Raw genomic sequence first — 20,713 nt, 5'->3', positions numbered from 1 at the left:
CTCAGTTAAAAACAGCCCAGAAAACAAGACGACTCTCAGGTAAGAAAAGAGTTTCTGAAAAAGGACCCAGCATATACATGTATAATACAACGGTGAAAAAGGAACAAGTATTTACAGGTGAACTGTTTTTACACTGGCTAGTTCTGTACGAAAAGCAGACGTTACGGGTACGAGTTAGCTGCTCCAGAGATATGAATGTTATTGCTGTTGTTTTTCCCTTCGTTAAAAATCTTCTTTCAGTATAGAAATATAATGAGAATTAAACTGAATACAAAATCACTTAGATGAAGGGCCTCACACACAGAGGAGTCAGCAGCCCACGCAGCGGACACCTCTTCCCCCCTTCTGCTGAAAGGAAACTGACTTGCACCTGTGCCAAGGGAAGCCAGGCACGCACCCCTCGGGGCCTGGGACCCCAGTCCAGAGCGGCCCTGCAGCCACAGCTGTCTCCTCAGACTCAGGCCCCTGAGGGTGGAAGCAACCCTGGTGGGCTGAGCTAAGAGCTGCGGGAACTGCCTGGGAGGGTCCCCAGCTCCAGTGGCTGGTGCAGGGAGGGCCTGCCCGCGTCCGGGTCCCACTGACCGCACGGGCCTGGCAGCTGCAGGAAGGGGTGGGCCCAGGTGACACTGGCTGGACCCTCCCAGAGCCAAAGTGGGGAAGGGCTGCCACTGCAGACACAGCGCTTTCCGTTTGGGGCAAGACGGGGCGGTGGAGGCGTGGACCCAACGGTGACCATCAGGATGGAGCAAGGGCAAGGAGAGGCTCTGGCCCAGACAGAGCTTGGAAAAGTTCATCTCCCTCTGGGGTGTAAAAACTCAAAGCAAACGGAGCAAACCTGGTAGCCCCGGGGATGGGGCAGGGCCTCTACCTCACGGTGATCTTCGACCTGGCGACAGGACAGCCACACAGAAGCACGCCAACACACTTAAAGCTTTGCTCCAACTAAATCGTTTAGTTTCCCTTGAAGAAATGACTGAAAAAACACAACTCTGGTAAAACAAGGCTAAAAACAGCATTCTGCGTGTTGCATAACAAAACCGACCCTTTACAAGACACGGTAATAATGCCCGCTGACGGATCTACCTACGGCAGAGGTGTGGAATCCATGCACACAGATAGAACAACCGCAAAGAAAACAAAAGCAAAGAAAAACCCAAACAAACGCTGCATATACATGATGTCCCTTTTGCATTGCACTTTAGAAGGGGTGGGGGGCTTCAGCAGCAACCAAGACCCCCCTCAGTAAACCAAGGGCAAAACCCTGCAGGCAATTCCGCCACCCAGACGCGAGGGCTCAGCAGTCTCTGGTCTTTGCTCGTCACTGCCCCGAGGTCGTCTGTACCTGGGCGAGTCATCTCCACCTTCCGTGAGCGCGTGCAGCTGCCGTGGGTGTTACAACGGATTCAAGCAAAGAACTCCGGTAAGATCTTCTTATGTAAATAAATACCGTAACTGTAGGATGGGTAGCCGCCTCTTGTCTACTGGGAAATCATTTTTCAAGCTTGGGCATAAGAAACCTTATACAATTTGCATAAACAGGTGAGAGTAAACGAGATTATTTGGAATAAATGCAAGGAACTTATTCTGAGAGTGGCAGATTCAGTCGCTACTGAAGACAGATATTTTGGGGGTAAAAAGACACGAGTCAGGATTTGCTGTACAAGATGCTGGAAGGCACAGAACGACCCCCGAAGTTCAGTTTTTGCATTTTCGTTTTCTTGTGATTCCCTTGTTCAACCAAGCACCAGAGGGGGTTTCTAAGCACTCGAGCACTTAGGATTTGACTGCTCTATAAATCGGTAAAAACCTCAGTTCACTGGGGAATAGAAAGGGAAGGTTGTTGACAAAGTGCAGTTCTAAATATACGTTTAAATGAACAAAAAAAAAAAAAAGAAAAATTGAAATAATGCTGTTTTGTTCCAATGCTGCAGCCTCAGTCCCAAAATGAAGGGAGCGATGTTTGCCGAACTGAAAAGATGGCCCGGTCAGGCGGCACGTGTGCCCGGAGGGGCTGAGGGTGTGACCGCCAGCCACGGTCACCACCTGACGCAGGTCAGTGCCTCGTGGTGGAGGAGCCTGGGCAGAATCACGGGGTGCAGAGGAGCCGAAGACCGTCCCCTCAGCTCTGGGGCAGCTCCTGTGCGGCTCTGCACCTCCTGGTACCCGTGGGGGCAGCGCTGGCATCGACGGCGACATGGCAGGCGGGGTGGGCGTAAGGCGGGCAGTGTTCGAGCTCATCTCGCACGCGGCACTGTCCCTGCTCTCCCTGGCAGCAGCAGGAAGACCTGGGTCCTTGTCGCTGAAAAAATAGACTCTGAAGAAAAACCCCTGCTGTCCTCACGCAGCCGCGGGCAGATGAGCTGTGATGGCTTCCCCGGGTGGGGAGGGTGGGGCGGCCGCCACCCCCACTCCGTTGCGGGTCTTCAGATGGCGTTATGTGTTGGGGGCTTTTAAAAGTTAGTCATTTAAAAATGTGTTGATTTTCTGAATTTCAAGTCTCCTTACTGGTTTTAAATAGCTTATAACAAAAGTGTAAATGTTAGAATGTTCTAGCAAGCAGAGGACCAGCATGCCGCCGAGCTGGCCCCGTCTCCAGCTGCAGTTGGGGGACACGGCTTGCTCACTTGAACTTGGCCAGTAGAAAATTTTGCAGTGGATTCCAAAACTACATGGTTACAAACACTCGCTTGGTAATAGGCACAGTAAGACGTTGTGCTGTGTGGGCGGGCTGCAGGGGCGCGGCCGGGCAGAGCTGCACCGCCCAGCCGCGCCCCCCTGCACCCGCGTTGTCGGCGGCGCCAGGCACGGAATCTAGGGCTCCAATTCCGCGGCGCCCTCGCTGCCCGCAGCCTCGGGGCGGGCCCGCGGCCACAGCTGCTCCTGCAGCTCCTTCACCACCTTCTCCAGGTGCTCCCTGGCCTCGCGCTCCCGCAGCAGGTCCGCCCGCAGCTGCTCCCGATCGGCCTCCGCGTGCTGCAGCTTCACCTGCAGGTCTTCGATCTGAAAGGGAGCTGCGTGGTTAGCGTCTGCTCGCTGCCCTGCCCAGGCCCGACGCTGCTGCCCCCACCGCAGGCTCCTGCACCGCTCCTGTGCCTCCCCCATGCCACGTGCCGGTCCCTCCTCCACCTGCCGGGACATAGGCTCACGAGACAGGACCCAGCAACCACCCACCCTGTGCCCGTCAGGGCGCGCACTGATCACGGTCCCGGCCCTAGATTCTGCTCCAAGGCCTTTCCGGCTGCGCAGGGCTGGCCACCAGGGCCCACGGTGGCCCCATGCGGTCTGGGCTCCCCACCCGCATACCTGGGCCGAGTACTTGGCGCGCAGGCGGCCCGCCTCACAGCCCTTGTCGCACACCCGGGCCTGCCGCGCCTGCTCCAGCTCCCGCTTCAGGCGCAGCCGGGACTCGTTGGCCTCTTTCATCTTCTTCTCGTTCTCCGCGCGGAGACGCTCGATCTCCTTCCGCAGGTTACGCTTGGCCTCGGTGGCCTCCCGCAGCTTCTCCTTCTTGGCCACGCGCAGGAACTCCAGCTCCTGGGGGCCAGGGACGGCTCAGGGTCACTTCCCAGCCGGTCCCAGCGCCGCCCCCCAACCATGGCCAGCAGCCCCCAGCCCGCCCCGTGGGGTCATCCATCTGGCAATGTGCCCTCGAGCCCCGCCCCCAGTGCCCCATCTGTGCCCAACTCGTGTGGTGCCCCCACCCCACAAAGGCTTTTCAGACCCCCATCCTGAGTTTCTGCCAGGCCTGCGGCAGCTGTGCTGCACCTGGGGGCCTGAGTCAGTCACACTTGAGGCTGCAGCAGGGCCCTCCCCTGACATCCAGGGCCATGTTCCCCTTGAGGGCAGCCAGCCAAGTAGGCCCCGGCTCCCACCAATGTGAGGAGGGCAGCCTCAGACATCGCACCATCTGAGGGCCCTGGGTCTCCCCACGCGGCCAGATGGAGACATCCATCCACTGGGCGCCTCCACAAGCCCCCCGCCTCCCCATGAAAATATCCGTGTGACTCACACCCCACGCTGCAACCACCACATGAATATGCATGTGGGAAATCACACCTCCAACCAGAATCAAGGACAACAGTGGCGGGGGACGCGCTGGGGCGAGGGACTGGCACGCGCAAGGGGGCACGTCGATAACCCTGCAGCTCTGAGGGCCGACGGGGTTGTGTTGTGCTAAAGCCCACGCCGCGGAAGCTGCCAGACACCGCCGAGGTGTGAATTTAGCGAGGCTGGGGCTGGGTGAAGGCCGGGCCACCCGCACACCTCTCCCCGCAGGCAGCCCTGCCTGTGAACTGCGCCTCCCTCAGTCAAGTCAGAAAGAAACCTAAACAACGTAAAAGGAGGCGCGAGACCGGAGCTGCAGCGTGAGAACCGTGAGGCAGAGCCCAGAGAAGCAGCGTGTGCAGGTGGGGTGTGCGCGCGGGCCGAGCCCTCTCCTTCCTACTTGAGAGGCCTGGCAGGAGCCGCCTCCTGGAATACCAGGCTTTAGGAAGCACACCCCTCACGCCTGTTTTGCAGAAGCCAGGTCTTGCTGGCGGAGCGCGTGAACACCCACTCCTGGAGCACACAGAGCAAGGAACTGTCTCCGTGCAGCTGCTCCCGACTCTTTCTGCCACTAAAAATAGCCCGGCCTTCTTTATACCAGAGGAACACGGCTACTTCCTTCGTGGGGCCACCACACAGGGTGTGTGATCCTGATGGGGAAAGCTGTGGTCAAGCCAAATGCAGGGGCCTCCTGGGATGTCCATCGGCCTGGGGACACTGAGGGGCTCACCATATCCAGAGCTGCAGCTTTCGGGAGACGGACCCCCAAGGTCCCAGGCAGGCCCACTGAGGTGGAGGCGGAGAGGAGCACATGGGGCAGCCAGGAAGGGAGGAGGCATCACCTGTGCCCGTTCACCTAGTGGAGGCTGTGCTCACCGCCCGCACCCTGGACCTCCTAGCGCCACCCGCCCTGCTCACCTGGTGGAGGCTGCGCTTGGCCTGCAGGGCTGCGCTGAGCTTCTCCTCCTGCTTCACGCGCATCTTGACCACCTCATGCAGGAACTTCTCTTTGGCTTCCTTGGTGTCCAGGCCGCCCTCCAGCGCCTGCCGCAGGTGCTCCAGCTCCGCCTCCAGCCCACTGGGGGTGTCGGCAGGGGCCGCGGCATCAGGGACGGCAGAGGGCAGGGCACGCGCGCCCGGGGAGCCCAGGTCCTTGGCGGAGCTGGATGAGGTAAAGGACGGGGAAGAGAGCGAGGACAAGGAGGAGGTGACTGAGGAGGAAGCAGAGACAGAAACGAAGTCACGGAAGTGCCCGGCAGCTCCACATCAGGGAGACGCGCCGCTCCCAGAGGAACCTGCGAAACACGGGGCCGCCGAAGCACCCCCAGGCAACCAACCCCCTCAGCCGGTGCCACGCCCACAGCCCACGGCCCACAGGTAGGCACAGAAAGCGACTCACACGTACATTCCTCCCTGCTTTCAACTTCCACCTCGGCCTCCGAGTCCTTGTCCTCCTCTGGGGCAGCCACGGGTGCCAACGTCTCTGGGGCTCCTGGGGTGTCCACAGTCAGCTTCCGCTTCCGAGGCTGGGTGCAAGTGGCAAGAGGCTCGGGGGCCCGGGAGACGGCAGCAGTACATGGAGGGCTGCTCACAACCTTCTGTTGGGCCGGCGGTGCGAGGGCCACGTTGGGGGCCACGGCTGTCTCAAAGCTCTTGTAGGAGTAGAAGCTGGAGAGGCAAACGGGTGTCGGGAAGGTACCTCTGTCCCCAAGAGCCACCCAGACCCATCGTGGCACACACCCGCTCCGAAGGTGTTACAGAGGAAAGACTTTCTCTCCCAGCTCTGATTCTTTTTTTTTTTTTTTTTTTTTTTTTTTGAGACGGAGTCTCGCTGTGTCACCCAGGCTGGAGTGCAGTGGCCAGATCTCGGCTCACTGCAAGCTCCGCCTCCCGGGTTTACGCCATTCTCCTGCCTCAGCCTCCCGAGTAGCTGGGACTACAGGCACCCGCCACCTCGCCTGGCTAGTTTTTTTTGTATTTTTTTAGTAGAGACGGGTTAGCCAGGATGGTCTCGATCTCCTGACCTTGTGATCCGCCCGTCTCGGCCTCCCAAAGTGCTGGGATTACAGGCTTGAGCCACCGCGCCCGGCCCCAGCTCTGATTCTTAAAGTCAAGCTTTCAGTTCCTAAGAACCCGTAAGTATTTTCTACTTGCTGGGTATCTCGCACAGGCCAGACACAGGCCGACCACCACATCAAGAGGCTGCGCCCAGCAGACAGGGCTCCACCCACGACTCCACCCAGAACACAGGGAACGCTCTAGGTGTGCTCACCGTCATGACGCCAGCCAAAGGAACCAACACTGAGACTGCCCTGACCAAAAGGCGGCAGGTCTGGGCACCCAGCCTGCAGAAACATGGGCGCGTCCGTGTGCACAGCCCTCGTGGGGCCTCCCCCGTGGCCAGAAACACCTGTGAATGGTGCCCACTCACCTGTCTCGGATGAGGGCCGGGAGGTGTGGGGAGAGCTCCTTCTCACTCGCTGACACCGCGGGGGACCAGGGTCGGAAAGCAGAGAGGCGCTGGCGAGGGTGAACACAGCCCAAGCTCTGTCGAGAGAGTCGTCTGTGTGAGTGACCAGGAGAAAAGCCACTTCACGTCCCCGAGGCTGTGCCGGGTGCCAGCCCTCAGTGGGGGGCAGACAGAGCCGCCAGCCGCTGGGTCTGCCCAAGGAGAAGGGCCCAGTACCCACCACCCACCACCCCAAGGACCCTGACAGGCCCCACAGCACCTTATTGGAAGAGCCGGCCAAGGTCCGCAGCCAGCTGGACGGCTTGTCCTTTTCGGAAGGCGCGGGGGACTGGGAAGAGGTGTCATCTGTTTTGGGTCTTATGGAGGCCGGGGGCTCAGAGGAAACCTGCGATCAATGAAAGGACTTGTTGGCACATCTGGTTCCCAGGGCATGGTCCCTCCACCACCCTGTGGCCAGCGTGGCAGTCACAGCCCCAGGCACTCTGGCCATGAAGGACCCTGAGTGGTGCCCAGGGCATGGTCCCTCCACCAGCCCGTGGCCAGCGTGGCAGTCACAGCCCCAGGCACTCTGGCCATGAAGGACCCTGAGTGGTGCAGAAGGCAGATTCCATGGCACCCCCCAGGAGGCCGAGTCCACTTTGCATAAAGGCCCTTGGGTCACGCGCAACAGGTGCATGGAGGCTGTGCTGAGGAACAGGTCATCTCCGACAGAACAAAGCGGACCCTGTCCTGCCATTCCGGGTGACCTCACCCACGGCTGCAGCAGGTTTCAGATGGAGAACCAAGACCCCTTCCACAGCAGCTCAGCCTGGCCTGGAGTCCCTCGTCCTTCTCCTGCCAAACCCCTTTCCAAGAACCCGAGTGTGTTCTCAGAGGGTGCCCATGCTGGGCACTCAGCTCAAACAGCCACAGCGCGGTGAGAGCCACTCACGACAGATGCGTCTGGGAAGGGCAGCTGTGGTACGGGTGGTTCGTGAGAAGGGGACACCGTGTCCCTGTGGGCCACTGGCACCAGTGCATTGAAGAGTGGGCATTCTGGCTACCCCCTCCCCACAGGAAGGAAACACTTTCAAAACGAAGGACACCATCCCCGAAGGAGCCTTGGTCTACAGGATGGCACCACACACACCTTTTCCTCGTTCCCTGCCAGCCCTGCTGCTGGAGGAAGCTTAGCGAAGGTGCCCGGACCCAGCCCACCCAGAACCAGGTGTTGTGTGTCAGGTACCCAGGCACATCCCCCAAGAATCAGTGAATGATACAGGCTGTGTGCTGGGGGCCTGAGCCGGTACATCCAGCCTCAGGCAAACATGAACTCCCCCAGCCCTGTGGCTGGAGATCCCTGAGACACGCTGCCCACAAGGCACAAATGAGACCCAAGGTCTCTTCCCAAGCAAAATCACAGGGCAGTCTCTGTACGACCAAGCATTCCTCTACTGCCAAAGACCCCACAGGACAGCACAGAGTTCCCAGGGCAGCTGGTGCCAGGTCTACACCACGGGCCAGTGCAGAAGAGGCCACACAGGGCAAGGGACCCTTCACGGGGTGAGGTCCTGCTCACTCTGCTGAGGCCAACCTCAAGCGGGGGCAGCACAGTGGGGCGGTGGGGGCGCTGCCCTTGCCCTCAGCCAGAAAGCCTTGGTGGACAGAGCACACTCAGGGCCGGGGGCTCTTCCCACCTCCAGGACTCCAGGAGGAGACGGGGCATCAGGAACCAGCCTCCTGGAGGCAGCAGGGACCCTGCTTCCCTAAGGAGAAGGTGGGGCACAGGGCAGGCTGTCCATCAAGGTGCCCCAGTTACGGGGATGGAGGGCCCTGGGGGAAGATCTGGCCAAAGCCTGTGGCCTCCCCTGTAGAACGTGCACGTACCCTGCAGCCCTCAGGGAACAAGCAGGGTGGGGCCAGGGGAGGGGTGGGTGCCTGGCTCTGACCTGGGCCCAAGGGAGAAAGGTAAGTGTTCGGGCACAGGGCCGTGGACGCAGGGCAGGCAGCCCCTGAAGGCTCACGCAGCCCTGGCTGTGGACGGTTTTTTTCAGAGACACTAAAACAGCTGTTCAGGAAAAAAGACACCGAAAATACCCCCTCTATGTGGTAGCTTTCGAGGGGAAGTGAGTGTTGGTGACGTCTGGCGGAGGCCCTGACCGCAGGGTGCCGTGCCTGTGCCCAGCAGGGGCGGGTGCCATCCTAGCTGCATCAGAGCCCCTTCCGGAATCATGCAGACCCTCCCAAGAGGCACAGAAGGCCGAGGACGCCCAGCTGGGTGGAGCTTCCTGTCTAAGCAGCCACTGAAGCGGGCGCGGAAATTCGGCTCAGTTCTCACCCGGGGAAAAGCCACAACAGCCGGCGCTGACTCTGGGAGACTCAGAGACTCCTTGAGGGGAAAGAGTCAGACGCCTCAGGCCACCTCCATGACAGCCAACATCTGAGAACACAGCTCTGTCTGGCGGGGCCCCAGCAGCTGCCCTGTGGAGGTGGCGGGAGGACCATAGGCCCAGGACCCTGACCCCCATCCGCTCAGTGGGGGTGGCCGAGGACCCTGCAGATCTGGAGGGTTGAGGCAGATGGGCTTGGGGCCATCCTTGGGGCCAGGGAGGCTCCTGGTCTTCAGGGGGCCAGGACGAGCCTTCGGAGACATGACTCCGTTAAGACCCCGGATCCTCATCAGGCACTCCCCAGCTCTCGGAGCGGGCTCTCTGCAGCATCACGAGGGGAATGTGTAAACAGAGGGTGTCTGCACCCTTGTGGGCCGGCCGGAGGAAGTGACAGTCTCAGAGGGACTGTCACCTGAGCAGTATTGGTTTCTCAAAGCCCCAGGAAGCAGACAGCCGTCTTCAGGCCTGGGATGCCACCCGCCCTACCAAGGCCCCCGGGGGCCCCAGTGTCAGCTGTCGGTCAGGGACAAAACCACACTCAGTGACAGACGGCTGAGTCTTCCTCTGGGAAGAGCAGCTACAACCGCTGGCCTCTGGTGTGACCCTTCTTGGGGCTTCAGAACTGGCCCTTGGAGCCCACAGGCCATGAGGCAGGAGCACGGCTCTGGACCTGACACACCAAAGCAATGGGGCTGGGCCATCCCAAAGCCCTTCAGGCCACTGTCAGCTTGCACAGCGGAGGCCAGCCGACACGCCGCACTGCCCCGTGGCCACTTCTCCTCCTGGGGTCCTTCCCCACACCCCGACAATGACCAGGCAAGCTACCTGGACAGCAGGCACCCGGGGAACGAGTGTGAGCTTGCACCCATGTGCAGGTGCCCCCCTGCCAGGGCAGGGCTGAGGAACAGTGGGCCCAAGGTTGTGGACACCCTAGGCCCTCTGACGGAACAGTTCTTGCCCAAAGCCCAAAGGACCTATGCAGAGGCGGTGACCCAAACAGGTGAGGAGCTGGCAGTGGCCGCCTGCCCAGAACGGGGCAGCCACAGTATACTGCTACAGGCAAGCCAGCGACTCCCCATGGGGGGTGTCCCAGAAAAGACGCTCTCCAAAAATGCACACCCCACCCTCGGGGGCCCTGCGTATCAGGCCTGCAAGGTGCGAAGAACAGAGAAGAGCCACCAAGAAGGCCTTGGGACCCTTTCCTGCCTGGTATGTGCAGACGCTCAGGGCTCAGAGCGAAATACTGACCCATTCCCTGCAATGAGGAAAGGGAGTTTGGAGGTCACAGAACTGCCATCTCCCTTCCCCAGGCCCCTGGCTCAACAAGAGTGGGGGCTGCTTCTCCTGCCAGATCCCACAGGGTCCAAACACACAAGAGCTCAACCCCAGAGACCAAGGAGAGGCTCCACGTCCCCTACCCTGGCAGGGAGGCTGGAGTCCTGGACGGCTGCCGAGGGAGACGCCGCAGAGGCGGAGGGCACTAACCCGAGACTGAATACAGCAGCGGTTACAGCTGGCCTCCGTCCCCAGGCACCTGAGCCACCCCAGACAGGCTGAACCCAGTCTGCACATGTCCTAATGACAGCTCCTCCCAGGGCACCGAGAGCCCGGGTGGTCAGCTCAGCCACCTCCCCCACTGTGGCCTCAGCGCCTCTCACTTCCAGAGCCTGTGAGGAGGACATGGGCACCAGCTGTGCCCCGCCCGCCCATGTGGTCCCGAGGCAGGGATGGTCACTCGAGTCCCTGAGCAGCTGCCCAGAGCTCCGGGCTGCTTCTCTCACACTGAAGCTGAATGACAGGGCTCAAGGCCACATCCCCGCCCTGCTGGCCACTCGGTGCTGACGGTCGTTGCCTCGAACCTTCTGGGGACACTGGGGTTTGAGTCAACCTTTGCTGAGAGGATTCACACCCAAAATCAAAACAACCACACGTAGAGCCTGCTGTGAACCTCCAGGACCACCCGGCGTCCACCCACCCGGGGCTCACAGGCACCAGCGGGCAAGGCTCCACCGGACGACAGAAGGCAGATCCCACACCAGGACCCCCCCAGAGCAAGACTCCGGGGAGGCGGTAGTGAGTGGTGGGCAGAGAGGGGCGCACAGCAGCACTCATGATAATGTCAACACAACTTCCTCCAACCACAGGGAGAACCACAGGGGACTTCGCCGAGTGGAGAAAACCAGTTTCCTGTTCAACCTGCAGCCCAGCGACCTGTCACGAGGGCACCAGCCTCAGTCACCCCAGGGCCCCGATGTCCAGTGGCCAGATGTGCCCCCATGAGGGGCACAGCATGTATCCGGCTGAAACAGACATTGAGGCCTCTGTGGCGTCAGTTTCGCGTGTGAACGACGCACAGTGGCAGAGCGGTTGTGCATCCCACAGGTCAGTCCAGGGGCCACCGCCAAGCTCTGTGGGTCAGGCTTCTGTCTCCACACCTGCATGGACACTCGGCCCACGACCAGCTGGTGTCAAAACTGCAGCCTGGTGCGGGGATGGGCCACTCTACGCCCCAAGGCCTGCTGCACAGCACAGCCCGCCCTGCATCCCCTCCCGTGCGTCCCACTCAGTGTCTTCTCCTGCCAGGCTGCAGCCATGGGGTCAGGGGACCCTCCAAGGGAATGCACACGCCACATGGAGAGACCAGTCTCTGACCCACTCACGCACACCAAGCAGGCCCAAGCCTCCTCTCGTCAGCATGCAGCGTCCGCACCCAGGCACAGCTGCCACGACGGGAACGGGGGGGAAACGTGCGGCCAAGGGCCGGGAAGTCCTGTAGATGCCGATGCTGCCTCGCAGGGTGAGTCCGTGAGCGCCAATTCATCTCTGTACAGGGGACACCGGCCTGTGGAGGGGATGGCTGCCACCAACAGGCAATGCCATGGAGTGGCGCAGATGTTGTAGGTACCAAGAAGTCTCCAGAAGCTGCCAGCCACAGGCCACATGGCGGTGCAGCCCGGGGGCCACAGCAGGTGGAACGGCAGGATCACCCCAATCCAGGTTCTGTGGCGATCGCCTGTGCTGGTGTTCTGACGTTCCCAAGAGGCTGCCTGCAGCGTGGTGAGCGGGCTGGGTGCCCAAGGTCCTGCCTGCGGCCCTGCTCCCGAAGTACGTGGCCCAGAAGCACTCTGCTGTGGTAAGCTTTTCAGTGTGGCTGAAAACCCGTCTGCTATGCCTTAAAAGGATACAACCCAAACTTCAGCCGTGGGCCCAGTGTGGTGGCTCATGCCTGTAATGCCAGCTACTTGGGAGGCTGAGGTGGGAGCATCTCTGGACCTCGAAAGGTGGAGGCTGCAGTGAGCTATGATCCCACCGCTGCACTCCAGCCTGAGCAACACAGCAAGACCGTGTCTCCAAACAAACTCTGTGGTTTTCAGACCATCTTGCCACATTCTTCAAGTGGAAGACAGCCTATGCCCACACCAAGAGCCTGGGTGGGTGCCTGGCACCTCAAGTCAGCATTTCCAAGGGAGGCCACCAATTCTCACCCGCAGAGGCCACGGGCCCTGTGGGAACAGCACCGTGTGCTCTCATGCCCCTCGCTGCAAAGACGGTTTTTGTGCATGGCCTCCTTAAACGTTTCCCAGAAACCATTTCCCGGACTGAACCGTCCGTGGAGCCGAGGCTGCGACTGCACGTGAAGGTTTTCATAGCAGGAACGCAGCGGCCTCAGTCCAGACTCCCGCCCCCACAGAAGTGCTTCGATGACACCAAAGCACAAGGAACAGACAGAAAACAGAACAACAAGGCTTCCCAGAAAACAATCATGACATTTTTGTGCTTCAAAGGGCACCATCGAGAAAGCGAAAAGACAGCCCACAGGATGGAAGGGAAAACGTGCAAACTCGGTATCTGACAAGGGACCAGATTCAGAACACGTGAAGAACTCTACAAGTCAGCAAGGAAAACAGAATACACAACCCCATTTCCAAATGGGAAAGAACTCGAGTAGCCACTTCTCCAAACAGGATGCCAACATCCAGTAACCACACGCAAAGCTGCCTGACATCATTCACTATGGAAACGCAACCACACCGCAGGGAGACGCCGACTCAGGCCCACAACGATGGCTTGAATTGGGTTGGTTGGTTTGTTTTTGAGACGGAGTCTTGCTCTGTCACCCAGGCCGGAGTGTAGTGGCGCGATCTCAGCTCACTGCAGCCTCAACCTCCCAGGGCTCAGGCAATCCTCCTGCCTCAGCCTCATGAGTAGCTGCGACTACAGACATGTGCCACCATGCCCAGCTAATTTTTTGTATTTTTTTTTTTTTCTAGAGACAAGGTTTTACTTTGTTACCCTGGCTGGTCTTGAACTCCTGGACTCATGTAGGTAATTTGCCCGCCTCGGCCTCCCAAACTGCTGGAACTACAGGCATGAGCCACCGCGCCCGGCCTAGAATTTTTTGGTTTGGACAATGATGACATGGAGACACAGGGACCCCTATGAACTGCTGGGAGGAATGTACGATTATTTTGCTGCTGTGGAAAACAGCCTGGCCAGTCCTCGGAAGCTTTAACACAGTTACATCGCCCAGCAATTCCAGTCCTGGGCGTACACGCAGGTTACTGAAAACACACGTCCACACGACAGTTTGTGCACGAGTGCTCACAGCAGCGAAGCAGAGCTGCCCAAGTGTCCGGGGACAGATGACGGGATAGACAGATTGTGGTCTCTGCACACAACGGAGTATGACTCAGCCATGAAAAGGAAGGAAGGAGCCTTGGAAATACTGTGCCAACGCTGGACACAGCCACACGTAGCCCGGACACACAGCCACGTGTGGCCCAGACACTGCCACGTGTGGCCCGGACACACAGTCGCATGTGGCTGACACAGTCATGCATGGCTCTCATACACACAGCCACGTGTGGCCCAAACAAGGTCACATGTGGCCCAGACACACAGTAACTCGTGGCCCTCATATAGTCACATGTGGCCCAGACACACATACAGTCAGTCACACGTGGCTGACACACAGTCATGCATGGCTCTCATACACACAGCCACGCGTGGCCCAGATACACACAGTCACATGTGGCTCTATGGAATGACCAGGACAGGCCAATCACCAAGATCAGTGTCGGATGGGGTTTGGGACCTGGGGAGTGACGGGTCATGTGTATGGAGCTTCTTGTTGGGGCTGACAAAAATGTTCTCAACTTTGATGATGATGGTTAAACCATTAAACTATATTCTGTGGAAGGAAAAAATTTTATGGTATGCAAATTATATCTGAATACAGTCTTATTTTTTTTTTTTTTTTTTTTGAGACGGAGTCTTACTTTGTCGCCCAGGCTGGAGTGCAGTGGTGCGATCTCGGCTCACTGCAAGCTCCACCTCCCAGGTTCACGCCATTCTCCTGCCTCAGCCTCCGAGTAGCTGGGACTACAGGCGCCCGCCGCCACGTCCGGCAAATTTTTTGCATTTTAGTAGAGACGGGGTTTCACCGTGTTAGCTAGGATGGTCTCGATCTCCTGACCTCGTGATCCGCCCGCCTCGGCCTCCTAAAGTGCTGGGATTACAGGTGTGAGCCACCGCGCCCGGTGAATACAGTCTTAATTTTAAAAATCTATTTAAAAAACAAAAATATGAGAGTGAATTCTTGGTCGAAAGCCAAACTGTCGAGGTGAATGGTTTTCACCACAGCACGGCCCTCAGCGCAAGACAGGATGAGATGCCTGGGAGCCAGGGGGGCGCTCGGCTGGCATGGAGGAACCAGAGGGGTGCTTGGCTGGCATGGTCGCTGCTGCGACAGGGAGGGGCAGCTCCTGGCACAGGGCTGCCACATTGCCACACCTGTGTGGACACACAGGACACCAGGAAGGCTCCAGGTTTGAGTCTTTCGCAGCTGTTTGGGGTCAGGCAGCACTTATTTGCCACAAAGCCCACAGTGCAGCTTTACCTCTGGAAGCCTAGTTTTTCACCTTCTAAAGCCCATCAAGAAAAGAAAGCTCCATCTGAGCCAGGGGCCTGACGTCCAGTTTAGGGAACATTCTGGTCCCTGTCACCAAGGCCATCCCACAGAGCCCTGTCACCACCCTGAGGTCAAGTTTCCTTTTCAGAGGGGCCCCACTGGGTGGGAGTGGCCTCCACCCCAGGCACAGGGCGTGGCAGTCATGATGCTGTGGAGGGTGGGTCCTGCCCTGCTGGGGGTGCTGCCTGGTGCGGACCCCAGCCCAGGGGCCAGGAGACTGGCAGACGGGGGCCTGAGGGCCCTGGGAGAGCAGGTGGCTCTCGGGGAGACAAAAATGTGAGAAGCAGCTAGAGGAGGGACAGCCAGGCCCCCAGAGGCCTCCCTGCCATGGGGACAGACATGCATAGCCACCCCCGGCAGCCAGCACCTCCCACAGCTTCTGGGCAAGACCGAGGGGCTGGCATCTACACGCACCCACGTTCAGTGGAGGACGTGACAAGGTGGCCCTGGATAAGGCCCAGTGGGGCAGCAGGTGGGTCTGGGCTTACAGGTTCCCTGAGACAGCTAACCGGCTCGGGGGAGGAGGAGACAGCACGACGTGGTCTTCTTCCTGCCAGAGAGGTCAGGCTGGTCTCTGGGGCCCGCATCCCCGCTCATGGCAGGCACAGCCTTGAGCCCCACCTGGGTCAACGAGGGCAAGACACAGGTTCAGACAAACCCCACAGCCAGAGACGCTGCTGCTGCCCATGGCAACAGGCAATGCAGCTGTGCCCGGGGCCCCCTGCGACCCCTTGTCCCCCAGGGTCATACCCCTTCCACAGCACCCCCAACCCGACTCTGTCCCCAACCCTGCTCCCCACCGTGCCCAGACACCACCAAGTTGACACTGACACCTCCGTGAGTCCGTGAGTCCTGTCATTATCTTGCTGGCCATTAAAGAAAGAAGGTGGCCTCCAGCCCCCAGCCATGAAACAACTCCTGATCTTGGGGGCTGGAGCCAGGAGCTCCTCGGAAAGGTCGGGAAGGACCAAGCCGCCCCACCAGTCGGCAACAGCACACCTGAGGCTAATGAAGCCCTTTCACCAAAGCTACAAGAGCAACCTGAAAACCATGTCCAGGAATCTCACAACGCCATAACTTAGAGATTAAATTTTAAAAAGAGTTCCTTTTTCAATAGGCAGGATTTTTTTTTTTTTTTTTTTTTTTTTTTTTGAGTCAGAGTCTCGCTCTGTCGCCCAGGCTGGAGTGCAAAGGCGTGATCTCGGCTCACTGCAACCTCTGCTTTCCGGGTTCACGCCATTCTCCTGCCTCAGTCTCCCGAGTAGCTGGGATTAAAAGCGCCTGCCACCGCGCCCGGCTAATTTTTGTATTTTTAGCAGAGACAGGGTTCCACTGTGTTAGCCAGGATGGTCGCGATCTCCTGACCTCGTGATCCGCCCGCCTCAGCCTTCTAAAGTGCTGGGATTACAGGCTAAGCCCCCGCGCCCGGCCAATAAGCAGATTTTAATACGGAATTCAGCTACTAAGTAGCATTTCCAAGTTAGAAAAAATAACTGCAGATTGAGAACTCAGATGTGACCAACGTTTCTATCACCCACAGGTTCTGGGTGAAGAATAGTAAAAACACACGATTTTTATCACATCAACCTTGCTGAGGTTCCCTCACCCACAGAGAACCAGGGCCCAGGGCAAGGCAGGTAAGAATGCCCCCAGGTTGTGTGCGGTGACTGCAGACCGGGGACTCGGCTGGAGTTTGGGGCAGACAGGGACAAGGGCAAAGCCTGCCACGCATGGGGGAGGCCAGGGAGAGTCGGGGCCCTGGATGGGGGCAGCCGTTCCCTTGCTGAGGGGAGCAGCCACACACAGCAGCCTCATGGTCACTGAGCGCCAATTTTGTGATTTTCATGCCATTCAGCAGGTCACCAGATGAAACCTTTTCTAGAAACGTCGCCCTGCCCAGCATCAGGCCTTCCTTAGACCTCTCCATCCTGGGTGTGACTCACAGTCAGGCTCAAACCCCACAGGCACCGGTGGGAGGGAGGCTCTGGAAGCCCCTGCTCAGGGGAAGAGGAAACTGCCGCACCTATCACATTGGCTTCTCAGGACCACCCCGAGACCCTCGCACCTTCCTGCACGACATCCTTCCAACATCTGAGACGAGATGAGCACCCCTCCATGTACTGTGCACCTCAGAAAACACGGGGAGCCTCCGAGGCCACAAATGAAAGGAGAATGAAAAACCCAGAGTGATGCCCACCACATGACCACCCTGCTGCCTGGACCACCATGGCGGCGCAGTGACCACCGACTGCGCTGGAAGGAACAACCGGAACTCAGGACAGACGCCGGGAACCTGCAGCCACAGGCCTGCTCCTCCGGCACCGAGTGTCAAGGTGCCAGTTGAAGAAGCCAGGAAATGGTGGCTGGGACAGGTAAGACAGTCTCAGGCCGGGCAGCAGCCACCAGACCCAGGAGCCTTGCACGGGGATCCCAGACAGAACAGTGCCCAAGAACAGGGGCAGCAGGAACACGAGGACACGCAGCTTAAAGCAAGACACGGGAATGAGAAGGAGACATCCCAAACACCAGGGAGATACCAGATGCTCGAGCAGAACTTTCCAGAATAAAAACAGTTCAAAGAAATCAAATGCAGTCCAGAGAAGAAGAGAGCACGATAGTGGGGACAGACGCACAGAAAACAGGGCGGCCAAGTGTGCCTGGAAGGACAGGGCGATGCAGGAGAACCTTCCGGATCTGGTGGGGGCCTCGCCCTGGCTTCTCATCTTCAGAGGAGCGACAACAGCAGGCCCCAACCCTCGGCTGGACGTTCCAGACCCGAGAGCAACACCACTCAGGGTCCGTGCCTGCTCCCCGAGCACGCAGGGCATCCACCCAGGGCCATGCCAGGGGATCCCACCACGAACCTCAGGTCTAACATGGTGAGTCCCAATCGCCAACAGAAGCAACAGAAACAAAAGCCCTGTGGGGGCCAAAACCCTGCTCCGCACGGTGGCCTGCTCCGCTCCGCACGGCGGCCTGCCCTGCTCCCACAGCGGCCTGCCTGGCTATGCACAGCGACCTGCCCCGCTCAGTCCTGAGGGTGACCCCAGCCTGGTCCACAGCAGGTCCCTGATGAACGCCTGCTGGATGAAGCGTCACCTCACTGCTCAGTCCTTCAAAGGGCACCCAGGGCAGCCCACTGTGGTCACCCCACCACGCAGCACAGCTCAGAGGTTCTACAGGCAAACCCCACCCCAAAGCCTGGACAAACCCCCAAAGCACGGGGTGGACCGTGCTTTCCTACGTGGCGACTCCTACATGGCAACTCCCAGCTCTGACCAGGGCGGGGAGGCGCGGGGAGGCGTGGGGAGCCCTCTCTGGGGACTGGCAGAAGCTCACGCTGAGGCACTATGGAGACAAGCCCTGCTGAGACCATCGCTGTCTCCTCCAGGTGCACCCCCAAATACCCTCACTCAGGAATCGGCTCAACATGTGAGCTATGGGCCTTCTCTGAAGATTTCACAGTTCAAGAAATTATAAAGCTATTTTTGTAAGTCCCATTAATATTTCACACATGATAATTCGCATTTCATATTGGGCTTAAATTAACCTATTTTCTGATTATTGTGGCACAGAGGAAACAGATTGAATCTGCAAGACAACCCCAAGCCCCAAAATGAAGTGAGAACACCAGCTTTAAAGGTTCACTTGGATCTTTCTTTCGTTTAAGTAGGTCATCTTTGCTGTTACTTCAACGCTGTTGATGACAAAAAGCCAAATCTTTCTAAGGAAACCAAGTGGCAATTAGCAGCGCTCCTCGGGGCCTTGGCACTGGCCCTCTTCCTCATGCCCCGGGGGCCCCCCACAATGCCAGAGCCAAGGGGCGTCAAAACACAAAAGACCCAGCCGGGGGGAAGGTGCTGGAAGGAGGGTGGGGCTGCAGAGACTGGGGGTGGGGGGGTGGGGGGGTGGGGGGGCCCAGCTTCTGTCCTGGTCCAGCTGCTGCCCAGGGGAGGGCTCCCTCTGCAGCCCCAACCTCGCTGGGGTTCTCCTGGGACCTCAGTTTGAGGCGTCCACCAGGGGCCAACAGCCAAGCAGTGCAGCCATGGGCTCCACGACGACCCCAGATGTGTGTGCTGACCCAGGGAAGTCTGGCCCCGCTCTTCTTACCCTCCCCATCCAGCCTGAGCCCTGCACTCAGCCTTGAACCACAGACCCCAGATTTGAAACCAGCCTGATGACATCGGGGCCGACCACAGAGGGGCGGCTACACAGCCGCGCAAAACCTCACTTTGGGAATCAGAAAATTAGCCAGAGGTCTCCCAGGGGACAGACTGGGGCGAACGGATCGTTCTTTTCCTCTGATGCCACTGGAAGGTAACTGCCGCAATAACTTAAAAGAATAAACAGAGTCCCAGGAACAGCAAGCTGGCACGAGTATCCTCAGCACCTGTGTCCACAGCTCGGCTGGGTCCCCTCGCTGCTTCGGTTCTGGGGTGAGGGATGCTCCTGCCAGCGACTGGCTGGCGGGAGGCGCGGCCCGTAATGGCCGCCTGGCCGCCTGCCACCTCGCTAAAGATTGAGGGAGACAAACAGGCCTTTCCACCCAGAATTAGAGGAAACGCTGCAGAAAGAGAAAACGCGGAGCACAGAAGCGGCACAGGATGCTGCGGTCGCGGTTCTTGGAAGGCTGATTCACCAAGAATCGGGCTTCATTAAGAGAGTGTTTCGTAAGAGCGGCGGGAGGGGTGACACCGCGTCCTGCCATCCCCGGCTTGACAGGACGGCTCCACAGGCCCAACCCTCACCCAGGCGCCAGCTGGGGCAGAAGGAGCCCTCAGACCAGCGAGGCATCTCAGGAGGTGCCCTCCTCCTCCTCCTGCCTACAAGTTCTCAAACCACAGAAGGGATCACTTGCCCCCGGCGCTGGCCCAGACACATGGCTGCGCGCAGGGAACTCTGGAGAGCCCCTGATGAGGTCAGAAGCTCAGACGACCCCAGCCCACGGGACACCTGCTGTTCTGGGGCTGGTCTCTCTCCCCTGGCGTCTGGAAGCAAAGGCCCTGGGGCCTCATCTCAGATGCCCAGAAACACGTGCAGCACCAAACACCAGAGAAGGCGGTCAGGCTGAGCAGCACAGGGTGGTAGCCGTGTCCCCTCAGTTCCCAAGTGTCCTGCACAGAAGGCTGGCCTACCCTCAATCAGCTCACATCTACACTGCAGTCAAGAGTCCCCAGCACGGCCACACCCCTAAGTTCTGCTCACAGCAGGTCTCCCCCCTGCTCCCAGGAGCCCCGGGCCTTGCCTGGGGCAGAGGCTCTGCCGGGCCCTGCCCGATCTCTTGATCTCTCAAGACTAAGGACTCCACCCCTTACAACCAACATCACCCTTGCCTTACCTACTCCCTCCGCACCCCAGGAACATCCCTGACCAACAGGGACCCCCGGCGCCGCACACGTGGGCAAGGGTCTCCATAATAGGGCACAAAGAGCCATCCTATGACCTTGAGGAAAGATTCCAAGGAGGGGGCTGTGGAGGTGGCATGTCCCGGTGCAACATGGCCTGGAGGCACCTCCTGCACCCCCTGCATGGAGCGGCGAGAGCCCCATGCTCACCCTGGCCAGGCCACCCCTTCCCTCTGCCCAGTCAGCCCAGCCAGGTGCTGCCCAGAGGGAGGCCAGGCAGGCCAGGCTCTCGGTGGAAGAGGACAACCCCTTCTCTGTTGTTTCCAAACCTCATCAGGGACATCAACCCAGATGCTGCTGTGGGGCCAAACCGAGAGCTGTGGTCATCTCAAAAGGCTGGACAAGGAGCACATGGTGGGCTTGAGGAAGGGAAGCGCGACCTGCGCGGCACCCCCACCCCCACGGTCTTGGTTCTCCTGCCCTGCTCTGCGTGGGGCTGGGGGTTGGTGCAGCT

General features: G+C 59.2%; 1 protein-coding gene across 2 annotated transcripts in view; it reads right to left on the bottom strand.

Moving 5' to 3' along the window:
• The window catches only part of SKI (SKI proto-oncogene), an 84,263-nt gene continuing 63,550 nt past the window's right edge, over positions 1-20,713 (bottom strand). Inside the window, exons 2-7 of one of the 2 annotated variants that reach the window (XM_050785974.1) lie at positions 6,774-6,899; positions 6,476-6,591; positions 5,450-5,712; positions 4,963-5,255; positions 3,304-3,534; positions 1-3,000 (exon numbers count right to left, since the gene is read on the bottom strand). In XM_050785974.1, the coding sequence (XP_050641931.1) occupies positions 2,812-3,000; positions 3,304-3,534; positions 4,963-5,255; positions 5,450-5,712; positions 6,476-6,591; positions 6,774-6,899 (1,218 nt within the window). In that variant the 3' untranslated portion in view covers positions 1-2,811. Of the gene's footprint in view, positions 3,001-3,303; positions 3,535-4,962; positions 5,256-5,443; positions 5,713-6,475; positions 6,592-6,773; positions 6,900-20,713 lie in introns of both variants that reach the window. The other variant, XM_050785962.1, reaches the window with a different exon arrangement.

This window comes from Macaca thibetana, chromosome 1, assembly GCF_024542745.1.
Source record: "Macaca thibetana thibetana isolate TM-01 chromosome 1, ASM2454274v1, whole genome shotgun sequence".
Lineage (NCBI taxonomy): Eukaryota > Metazoa > Chordata > Mammalia > Primates > Cercopithecidae > Macaca > Macaca thibetana.
This window is presented reverse-complemented; position numbering and strand designations above follow the sequence as displayed.